The sequence below is a fragment of the Oryza glaberrima genome, chromosome 1 (genome assembly GCF_000147395.1).
Source record: "Oryza glaberrima chromosome 1, OglaRS2, whole genome shotgun sequence".
NCBI lineage: Eukaryota > Viridiplantae > Streptophyta > Magnoliopsida > Poales > Poaceae > Oryza > Oryza glaberrima.
Genome location: NC_068326.1, coordinates 3,000,923 through 3,012,139, shown reverse-complemented (window position 1 = coordinate 3,012,139; position 11,217 = coordinate 3,000,923). Strand labels below are relative to the sequence as shown.

At 42.9% G+C, this 11,217-nt stretch overlaps 2 protein-coding genes across 3 annotated transcripts; both read left to right on the top strand.

Annotated features, from left to right (window-relative positions):
* The first annotated feature begins 1,265 nt into the window (after positions 1–1,265).
* Positions 1,266–4,689, top strand: LOC127761788 (protein NETWORKED 4A-like). The gene is made up of 3 exons (XM_052286120.1): positions 1,266–1,655; positions 2,465–2,589; positions 3,147–4,689. The coding sequence occupies exons 2-3, from the start codon at positions 2,484–2,486 to the stop codon at positions 4,337–4,339; spliced, it is 1,299 nt and encodes a 432-aa protein (XP_052142080.1). The 5' UTR covers positions 1,266–1,655; positions 2,465–2,483; the 3' UTR covers positions 4,340–4,689.
* Positions 4,690–6,852: 2,163 nt separating this feature from the next.
* On the top strand, positions 6,853–11,137 carry LOC127761075 (uncharacterized). 2 transcript variants are annotated; one of them, XM_052285296.1, is made up of 6 exons: positions 6,853–6,986; positions 7,524–8,170; positions 8,259–9,313; positions 9,438–9,735; positions 10,117–10,507; positions 10,661–11,137. In XM_052285296.1, the coding sequence occupies exons 2-5, from the start codon at positions 7,526–7,528 to the stop codon at positions 10,495–10,497; spliced, it is 2,379 nt and encodes a 792-aa protein (XP_052141256.1). In that variant the 5' UTR covers positions 6,853–6,986; positions 7,524–7,525; the 3' UTR covers positions 10,498–10,507; positions 10,661–11,137. The 2 variants fall into 2 exon arrangements, with proteins under 2 accessions (XP_052141256.1, XP_052141262.1); XM_052285302.1 differs by lacking the exon at positions 6,853–6,986 and adding an exon at positions 7,037–7,112.
* Positions 11,138–11,217: the final 80 nt, after the last annotated feature.

Here is an 11,217-nt window from a genome sequence, read left to right as displayed (position 1 = left end):
CCAACGCCCCAAACCCAACTCTCCAACTTGCAATTTCACTTTTATTGAGCCTGAAGCCTGAGAAGGTATCTGCATAGGGAAGTATGCATGACTAGCAGCAACCCAAGAACACTTTCAGTTTCAGACTTTCAGAGATTACGGCAGAAATAATGGGAGGTTGCAGCAATGGCCTGTCCGTTGTCAATGTCTCTGACCTGCCCATGCCTCGAGCTGACCCTACCTTTTTTCCACAATTCGCTCCTGGATTAGTTCATAAAATTCTTGAATCTTGCAAAAAGATCCTTACTAGTGGAGAAACATGGCAAATATTGCCACGGCCGCTGATGCACTTCATACTGTACTCCTTGTGTGTATACAAGCAGACAGCATAGCTACTAAAATACAAGGAGATGTGTGCAAAGATCTGAGTATTAAATCATATGAATCCTTCGGTCGTATCAGATGGTCATTTCTTTAATACTATAGGGATCAGGGATTCAGAAACATCACATGGTGAAGCCCTTTTACAGCCACTGTTTGCCTGAACTGAACTGAACTCAGTTGCACGTTTCATTCAGAATTCATGCTTCAGTTTTTTGCCTATTTAGTTGGGTAATTAACTCTCCCTCATTGATGCCTATTTAACACTTGCTTACTCTCTCTTCCTACAGTTTCATCTTGCTTCGGAGCTGCACGCATCAGCCATCCAGACTAGAGATCCAACGGTAGAGCTTTGCGTATGGTTCTTCCCATGGATGCTACAGTCTATATAAGAGCACATATGGCTATTGGTTTTTTGTGTTATCCTTCTGACAGAATATTTTGGAATTTGCAGGTCTTGCTTCTTTTGTTTGTATGTTAACATCTTGTCCGTAACTCTGATGATGGAAAAGTTTTCAGAAGGTATCAATAAGCAACACCTCCACTCATTTTTTCTCATCGATCTCGTGTTATTTTTCTATTCTTTACTAGAAAATTATGTTCTTTTTTTACCCCTTAGTTTTGTAATTTATTCTCCTCCTCCTACTTATGCAAGCATTAATTAATTTCCATGGTATAAGAATTCAATGCATGGTTCATACACAACCCATCTCCAGCAACCATGCTGTCCATTTTTTCCTTTTAAGAAAATAAAAGAAAGGAAATCTTGAGAAGTACTACAACACATCACACATGGCTGGTGACACCATGTGCCACTATTTATTTCTTGTCTATTTTGTTTCCATCCTTTTGCTTTTATCTCTCGTTTTCCTTTTTTTTTTTGGAGAGATTGGTAACAATACACCGTACTTTCTTCCCCATGTGTGAACAAAAAGGTTCATACTCTCTCTCTCTCTCTCTGCTTCAAGTTTTCTTCTTTAAAAGCAGGAGAAGATCTTGGATCCTTCGAGTAGTAATACACATAGTAGTAGGAGTAGGTGGGCTGTAGTCATCTCTGCTGCCACCGTCGTCTCGTGCCTTGCATGTTTCCGAATCTCTCTGTTACTCTCCTACGCGTTTGCTTCAAGCTTTGACCGAGAAGCACCAATCCAGCTACATGTTCTTGACCTGTTCTTCTTCTTCCTGCCTCTGTATGGTGTTTTGAATGGTCAGATTTGGTCTTCGTCATGAACAGAAGCTGAGATCTTTTGTGCAGGATCCTCACCTCCGGTTCTGAAAGAACCCCTGTTTCCCAGGTGAGATTATGCTATTGATTGATGTTGCTTGCTTATGTAGAAGAATATGTTTTTTGCTTTATGTTGTATCCTTCAGTTTCTTGATGTATTCAGTTCTTGTTTGGCAATAAATGGCTGTTTCCAAGATCTCGCAGCGTTTCTGCAGGGATTTTACTATCTTTTGGTATTGGTTTGATTGCCACCAGCGTTTCATTCTGAATGCAGCACTACATGTAGTCATATGCTTATTACTTCATTAAACAACAGGATGCTTTTCTGCTGATTGAGTATTTGCGTATTGCTAAAAAAGAAACCAACTCTTTCATTATACCATATCGTCCAAATGAGCAACTGTGCAAGTTTCTTGTTGTACATAAGAACTCAATGCATTACCTGATGATCTGACTTGATGTAATTCCCTCCTAGTTGTGTCATGTCTGAGATTTAGTCATCTGTTTCTCACCATGATAACATGAGGAGATAGTATCATCTTAACACAGAATTTCCTCAATAATTCTCTGAACTTGTACCACCTGAGTACTTGATATTAGAGCTAACCGGTCGGTGCTTTTGTTATAATGAAAAGCATTTGATTGTCCAACCAACAAGGACCAGGTACCTTCTAAAGAGTTAAGAGGCTGCTGGCTTTGTTTCACTTACTTGCCTTTTTTTTTTTTTCCTTTTTGGTTTAGAATGTTTCAGGTCGATTTTATCCTGTAGTACAGTGTATTCATATCTTTGTCATGATGTTTATGATTGATTTAGTTATCATCACTGACCTTGTACATTTCCTTTGTTCAATTGGTTGCTTGAATCTGTTACATTTATAGTTTTGAAGATACCTGAACAATGAAGCCACCTTTGGAGAGGAACCCTACCAAGAAGCGCCACTCGTGGTGGTGGGACAGTCACATTAGCCCTAAGAACTCTAAATGGCTTGCAGAAAATCTTGAAGGTGAGCTGAAAATTTTACAGGGAAAATAATGAGATTGCATTGTCTTAGTACTCCTACTGTTATGCGTTTTTTTTGTGGAGATACTACTCATATCAATGCATGTCCAGGTACAGTACCATTTACCAATGTTTACTGCACTGAGATGAACATAAATGAGCAATAAACCAGTGGAAGTACATCATCAATTTACTTATTTACTTAAGTCAAATGCTCTTGACGCACTCATGGTATCTGATGGTACTGTAGCATTAACTGATTGTACATCAAACTAATGAGCAGGATGGGGTAGTTGAGTAAATGGATTCATGAATATAACTAGAGATGTAGTAGACATTCTTGATTGTTCATTGTTCGTATATTCGTGCTTCCATAGACAAGTAACAGAAATGATGCACATATTTTCTTTATTATAAATTGTCAGTGAAGTAAAAGTAATACTGCTGATATTTTTCCTTACACTTTCTGCTATTCTGTACGTTGTTACTATTGTTCATATATACTGTAGCCTTATCTAACTCTCCCTGAACCTTTTTTTTTTTTTTTTTTTTTTTTTGCAGAAATGGACAAGCAAGTGAAGGAAATGCTGCAGCTTATTGAGGAGGATGGCGATTCCTTCGCGAAGAAAGCGCAGATGTACTACCAGAGGCGTCCAATGCTCATCACCCATGTTGAAAATTTCTACCGGATGTACCGTGCTCTAGCTGAGCGATACGACAATGTCACTGGTGAATTGCGCAAGAACATCCCTACAAGGCTGCAGTATCAGGGATCCTTGGCAGGTTCAGACTCTGAGCTGCAGAGGTCACCCTCACCATCTCCTGAACCACAGAAGTCCTGGACAAGGGAGCAGAGCCCAAGGGCCGCCGGTTTCGACGTCTTCCTGTCCAACAAGAGCAATGGCTCACCCTCACCGGCCTCAAGGAAGGAGCCTGAGGATTTGGCTTCACAGTCAGAATCTGATGCAAAGTCTGAAGATGGTGAGGATGATGGCATTGCCTACACATTGCACCAGAGAGTTCTTGAGCTTGAGGATGAGCTCAACACCGTGAACCAGAAACTGCACGACGCAAATGAAAAACTTGAGGTTCTGGAAGAGAAGAGCTTGAGGTGCCATTGTGATTCTAAAGAAAATGGAAACGGTGCTGATCAAAGTGCAATAAATGAGAAGCTACAGTCTTCACAAGAGGAGATTAACAATCTCAAAAACAGCCTTGAAGTTTTGTCGGAAGAGCACTCTAGGCTGTTGGGACAGAACAAGAAACTGGAGGCTGAAATTGTCAATCTGAAGGAAGAAATTGCTTCAGATAGACAGCAATATGAAGAGAAGCTCTCTCGTAGTGATGCTGAAATTGACAAGTGCAGGCAAGAACTTGCTGATGCTTCTGAGAAGTTGCTGCAAGAGAAGTTGAGCAACAGTTCGGTGACAGCTGAGCTGCAAGAAACGATTGAAAGCATCAGGATCAAACTTGAAGAAGTTTCTGAGGAGAAATTACTTGTTGAGAACAAGTTTAAGCAGCTGGAGGAAGCAAACTCTGAAGCTGAAAAGTACAACCAAGAACTGTCACATGCTACCGAGAAGCTTTCAGAGGAGAAGTTCAGACACGAGGCTGAGATTCTTGCATTGAATCAGGCCATTGAAAATCTGAAATCCAAACTGGAGAGCATTGCTAAGGAGAAATCGTTGCTTAAATCATGGTTTGCTGACCTAGAGCAAGTCGTGGAGCGAGGAAGGAGAATTTTCCCCGAATAGCCGGAATTCCGTCAGAAAAAATCATAGCTTGCATTTAGCGAATTAGAACTTTTTTTTCTTCTTCTAATACACCATGATACACACTTGAGAAGTCCTACCATGCATCAGCATTGTACTTTTCCTGTCTGATTCTTTTCCTTGCTGAGGCGATGCATGGTGGTGATGTGCTGATTGCCTGCGAGTCTTTTGCGCGGAACGTATTTCCCTCGGCAATAAAATGGTTCTAAATCCATGTAACTTGTATATGAGCAAGCAAAAGCGATCATGGTTGTTTGAATAGTGCTTCAGCACAGACAAAAGTAGAAGTATAAAGTCTTATACTATTATTTTTTATTCAGTTACATGTCAACTTATAAGCCGTAGAAGCCAATACCCTGTTCTGTTCAGCTCATCAGCTGATTAACTGATAAATTAATACATGGATTAATTAAATATGATATATTATAAGGATTTTTTTAAAGTACCCTTGAGCGGATGTGAGCCATCCGTTAGAATGGATTGGATGGGTGAGATCTAATTATACTACACCTTGATAGCAGGTGTAGTATGCGTAGTAAAAGGGCAATTAAGAAAAAAAGAAACATGGCATTGTTGTAGATTTGTAGTTGGCGCGAGGTTAGTCTGTAATCTATTGAGATCAATAAGCCTGCCTGGCCCGCACTTGGTTTAGGGTTAACACCATACGTCATCTTCCTCATCTGGTAGATCAGTAGGTGCGAACGATTAACAAAACAGAGAAAAGCGAGCCGAGACCACGAGAGAGACGATGCTGTTCTTGGCGACGAGCACTGCGAGGTGGCCGACGAGGCGACGATGGACGGGGATGTCCCATATTAGACTGAGCCGCGCGCGCCGGCTGCCAATTCATCGCCTGGTTGCTGGGCGTCTGTCATATGCGTGCCGAACATCGATTAATTAGTTGCTGATTCAAGTGCATGTATGGGCATCAACACTTCTCGCCGGATCACTTGACGCCGTTTGGGACGAGTACGAGCAGTGCGACGAGGAGCGTGGCATGGTCTCCACGTTGGCAATGCGGACACCAACTAAGGAAGCACAACCTGCAGTTGTCTAAACTCTGAGGTCTCAACCCTCACTCTGCCCGCCCGTTGATGAGCATATGTGCTGATAACCGCATCAGTGTCATTAAGTAGTAGTCCATTTTTCAGATGAGATGATCCAATCATTAGTTTATCACAGTTTTAGACTTTTAGTGCACACATAAATATCGTACAGTCAAGTAATGATGCTGCTGTATATGGAGATTGCATCCAACTCAGACTAATTTTGTAATTGCTGTCAGTGGATTTATAATTTACAAATCACTGAACTAGTGGACTGTAGTTCTGTTCTGATGAAAAATCCATAATCTTAACAAGTAGAGTAACAATATTAATCCACTCAACAGAAAATGTATATAGAAATATATCATTTTAATTTTAACTAAAGAGAAGAATGTAATAGTAATATAGAAGTACATATCAGTGAACAGATGCATATCAGGCTATCAGCATATGTTAGTGAAGTACATAGATACAAATCCAAACTTGTCAATTGTCGGTTATCCATTTGGGAGGTACAGATTCATCCAGTAGATTTGCCGATTCACGCGAGCTGCGAGGCGGAACGACGAGAAGCAGGACGTCGGGCGCGAGATGGGGCGGCACGGCGACGGGCGGCGGGCGGCGGCTGCCTAGCGTAGAGTCTCAGGAGAGGAAGGGCGCAGAACGCGACTTGGGCGGATCGAACCTGGCCCTGTGTTGACCTCGCGGGAGCACCGAAATAGGCTAAAATGCCCTTTCCCGTTAATGTTATAAAAGTCTAAACTACCCATTACAATCAATGGTTAGATTTGATTTCTACTACACTACTACCTTCTCTAGTGGGGGCACCGTAAAAGGACCCTATTATAAAGTTAAATAAAATATCATCTGCACTGTGTTTTTTTAAAAAATAGCTGATAAAAAGTTTTTGAATTTTTGTTTGAAAGTATGACATGAATGATCATGCATTAATCAACCAATGATCATGCATTAATCAACCAAAAGGAAATGAAAACAGACAAAAACAATATCATTTCTACATAAGTGGTTATGGATTGGTCATGAATTTCTTATATTTGACAATTTAATTATTTACTAACCACTTGCACCGATAGAAATGGAAAAAAAATGACAAAAATCAAGAGCAGTTGAAAATGAAAATACTTTTTTTTACGAAAATGATACTCGATCATTTGGGAATTTTTGTAGCCTAAGAGGGAATATAACCCCCTAGGAGGGTCTTCTAGTACAACGAATCTACATAAATGCCTATCCAGATTTGTTGTATTGGATGTGTTATATTATTTCTACTGCTTCGTAGCAATATTGTCGTACACTCAACTCAAGTGATGTCTTTTCCATCTGTCAAAACGCTGAGCAGCCCAGCGTGGATACGGAACGCTAGGTAAGCAAGCGCTCCCTGCGTCTGCGTGCGCCGAACGAAAGTCGGAAAGAGGAAAAAAACGCTAACCACGACTCCGTCTCTTCCCCCAAACAAAAACCAGGTGAAAAAAAAGAAAGCCGCGTTCCCCACTCGCCGCCGCGCCACCCCGCGACGCCGCTGCCGCCGCGGATTCTTTCGGCGCCGCCACCGCCGCGGTAAGGTAAGCCCCGCCGCACTCCCGTTCCTCTCCTCCCCTCCCGAAGCCTCCGTCACCGCTCGCGGTCGCGGAGATAAGATCCATTTGGATGAACAGTTCATCTACCTTTGTTCCACCAGTTCAGTATAGGTGATGCCCCCCCGCGCCGCCAGTGAGCATCGAGAGGAAATTTTAGCTAAGCTGTTTGTCACTCGCATGGTGTAGCTTGCGTTGGTCACTATATTACCCTTTTTTTTTCATTGCGAATGGTGTGGAGTGGGTTTAAAACTAGGTTTGAGCATTTGAGAATTGACATGTTGCAGTTCCTAGGACACTACTTGTAAGAGCATTTCTTGGGTTTTCTCTGGTTGGTATGGTACCTCAGTTGAGTGGATAACTTGGGTTGATTTTGTTATCTAAGTGCTTCGTATTCGTTTAACAAGAACTTGTTCGTATGCTCCTCATACATCATGGACTCATTGTTCATGCTATAGATTACTGAAACTGGATTTGAGGCTTTGAGCTGATCTTGAATTGGGGTGCATTCATGTTTGGCTGCAGAGATGGACAGATTTGTGCGAGTTTACAGTGGCGGGGAGCTGGTGAAGGGTCCAAACGGGGTGGAGTTTGGCAACCTCGCCGAGGAGGGTTTATGGTTCAAGGCGAAGCCTGCATTCGATGAACTGATTGATGCCGTGTACAAGAAGCTCGGGTGGGTGCCTACGATGCTCAGCATTCGTGCGCAGGGAAGGTTGAACGTTGGTGGTGGTGCTCATCGGCACTTCATCATGGTGCCTATCGATGATGACATGTCGTGGAGTAGCTATGTGAAAGCTGTTTTCAATGGGACTGAGTGGAACTGCCTAGAGATTTTTGTTCAAGCAGAAATTTGTTCCTTGACAGAGGGCATATCCTCAGAGAGAGCACTAATGGCTATCAAACCGCTTTATGCACAACGTCAAAATGGCCAACCGCAGAATCCAGAACAGGACATGTCGTTTGTTATCCCTTCAACGGTGAATGTTAGTCCACTAAATGGACATCCTCAGAACACACGGCAACGAAAACCAAGAAAGAGCACCAGGACCTTCTCTGATGATGGTTGTCCAGATCAGAATGGAGCTTCAGAAGCAGTTGATACCACTTCCTATGATTTAATTGGGCAGTATGATGCTGATCATCGGGCTCGTGCTTTAGCATCAGGCCAGGTAGATCAAAGAGTACCTATAGCATTTATATTACAATCTTTTGTCGTGTAACAAACCGTTGATTTGCAATTTCCAATGTTTGGTACAGCATTTGACTGAGCTCAACCCTCGTACCCGTGAACCTCTTCGCTTTGACAGGAGGTATGAGCGTTACCTTAGGCCCGCTGGCCTGATGGGACTGGCAAACATTTGTAGGGCTGGTCTGCCCTCCATTGATCGGGCACTCGTCTCTGCACTAGTTGATAGGTGGAGACCTGAAACTCACACTTTTCACATGCCTTGTGGTGAGATCACAATCACACTACAGGATGTTGCAATGATTCTTGGATTGCCAATCGCTGGCCATGCTGTCACTGTAAACCCAACAGAGCCCCAGAATGAATTGGTTGAGCGATACCTTGGGAAGGCTCCTCCGCCGGATAGGCCACGTCCTGGATTGAGGGTTTCATGGGTCAGAGCTGAGTTCAACAATTGTCCAGAAGATGCTGACGAGGAGACCATCAAGCAGCATGCCAGGGCATACATCCTTAGCCTGATTAGTGGTCTGCTGTTTCCTGATGCCTCTGGTGATTTGTATACCTTCTATCCCTTTCCACTGATTGCTGATCTTGAGAATATTGGTTCATACAGTTGGGGTTCCGCTACTCTGGCATATCTCTACAGGGCAATGTGTGATGCTTGCAGGAGGCAGTCAGATGGAAGTAATCTGACTGGTTGTCTTTTGCTCCTTCAATTTTGGTCATGGGAGCATTTTCCAATTGGCAGGCCAGACCTGGTGAAGCTAAAATACCCAAATGTGGAGGAGCTAGAGGATGAGAGGGATAGACCCACAGTTGGTTTACGATGGGTTGTGGGGGTGTGCGCCCGTCGAGCAGCTCCCGCACGTTGCTATGAGCACTTCACGAATGAGTTTGACTTGCTAACGGATGACCAGGTTGTTTGGTGCCCATATAGGGAGGAACGGATGAAGGAACTACAGCTAGCCCCTATTTGTACCCAGGATTCTCATTTGTGGCTAACCCGAGCACCTCTACTTTACTTCTTTATGGTGGAGATCTACATGCCTGAGAGAGTGATGCGCCAATTTGGCCTCCATCAGGTGTGCCCACCTCCATTGCGGGACACTAGTGCGGAGCTTCACTGGTATCTTCAAAACAGAACTTTGCTGTTTTTATTCTTATTATTTCTTGTACATGACTGTGTGTCCTGGTAAATTATAGAATCATCTACAGGTAGCCGAATCATAAAATTTTCTAATGTTTTGCAGGTGCCGTCGTGGAAGGGTTCATAATGACTGGGCACAGAAGCACAAGTCTTTTGTGGATATGTGGGAAGCAAAGGAGCAAGATGTTGTCATGGAAGACCGGCCATATGACCACAGCAGTTATATGGATTATTTGCGGTGGTACAGAAGATCAACACGTATTCGCCTGTGCACACCGAAGAGGATAAGTAATGGTCACAAGGGTGGGGCATCTGGTGGGAGTGCAATTTCTGATTCTGAAGATCCTTTTCGTGCTTCTCAGCTTCGTTACACCCCCAGGGCTCATTTGATCCACTCAGTGGTAAGACATCCTACTTGTAAAATAAATCATGCTACTACCATGCAGGTGTGATCGTGTGAGCTTCATTCAGGTTACCTTCTTTTGATATTTACTAGCCAAATACCCATGCGTTGCATTGATCTAGAACAAGTATATCATAAATTCTGAACTTCAAAAGCTGCATATAATTTTCAATTGAACATGAATCACTAAATAATTCTATTGCAAACCGCATGCACGGATTACATAATTATTTTGTGAAGATTTTTCAACTAACAAGAACACGTATGCATGTATCTATGGTGATGATGGTTGGATGATAGACTCGCCACCACCAGCAGCTTCTTTTATCATAGTAAGGATACTTTGATATATCTCTGAAATTCCCATCGTTTGCCCCAGACCGACAAACTCACTGTCCTTGCGAAGGAGGCAGCTTCTCAAAAAGGTTGCTCTAGAGGCAAATGCCGTGCTTTTGTTGACCAAGTCACCAGAACATGTGTAGAAGTTATTGGGGAACTTGGTGGATCATCACTTTGCGACATTGTGGATCTGGTTCCATGCTCATCGAGGGCTGCAACAACTGCAGCTGAACCAGAGGCAGAGCAACAGAGGGATAAAGAGGAAGATATACATCATTCCATGGCGCCTGATCAGGAAACTGAGTCTGGCCTCGGTTCTGAGAAGCGATCTCGATCACGGACTCGCCGCACACAGGCAGACAGGACAGTTCAAACAAGATCAACCGGAAAGAGGAAGAGGGGCAGATCAGGTTCGAGATGAGAATTGCACGGTGAGTTATTTAGCTTGGTTTTTCTGCTCTTTCTGGATAATCACTCTACATTTCCTTTAGTTTTATCGTGTCCATGCTGCTTGTTTCTTTCATGGTTAAGCCATTTTAAATTTCTCATGGACTGTTATCTGCTTGTTCTGCTTGAAATTACAGCCCCGCGGTTTATGTACCATAAGAAGCTGTGGGATGAAGGAACGGCATGGTGCTCAAACCAGCTTATCATTTCATGACCCTCCACAGTTGAAGACGAACACCATTGAAGACAAATTTGTTCTTCTAGACAGTTGTAGGATGACATTAGGAAATTTATGCTTGCATGCTATACAGTAATTATTTCAGCCATTTTGCTGTCGATGGTAATGCAAAGCCACTCCCAGACATGGTCAAATTCTGAACTATGGTCACTCCCAGACATGGGTGATGTTTGTTCCTGGTGTAAATGAGCTTTGTTCAGATGGCATTTGAGCTTTGTTCAGCGAGCAGCCTTTGGTTTAATATACACGATTCAGCATTTCAGCTAAGGTGATTGTCAGTTTTAGCTGAATCATCTTGTATGGTTAAAACTATCATCATTCATTCATTCCTGATCCATTCAGTTACCAATGGAGAGCAGGAGTGGAAACGGAGTTTTGTTCTGTTATTCTGTCAGTGAAAGCATTGAACTACCAGTTGCGTCAGGAAATGTATTCAGAGTTTCAGACAAACCTTAG

Excerpts from the sequence above, each read along its gene's own strand:
- LOC127761788 (XM_052286120.1), top strand. The coding sequence starts at position 2,484 with ATGAAGCCACCTTTGGAGAGGAACCCTACCAAGAAGCGCCACTCGTGG. Across the intron at positions 2,590-3,146 it reads GCTTGCAGAAAATCTTGAAG|AAATGGACAAGCAAGTGAAG; the intron begins GTGAGCTGAAAA and ends TTTTTTTTGCAG.
- LOC127761075 (XM_052285296.1), top strand. The coding sequence starts at position 7,526 with ATGGACAGATTTGTGCGAGTTTACAGTGGCGGGGAGCTGGTGAAGGGT. Across the intron at positions 8,171-8,258 it reads GTGCTTTAGCATCAGGCCAG|CATTTGACTGAGCTCAACCC; the intron begins GTAGATCAAAGA and ends TGTTTGGTACAG. Across the intron at positions 9,314-9,437 it reads ACTAGTGCGGAGCTTCACTG|GTGCCGTCGTGGAAGGGTTC; the intron begins GTATCTTCAAAA and ends AATGTTTTGCAG.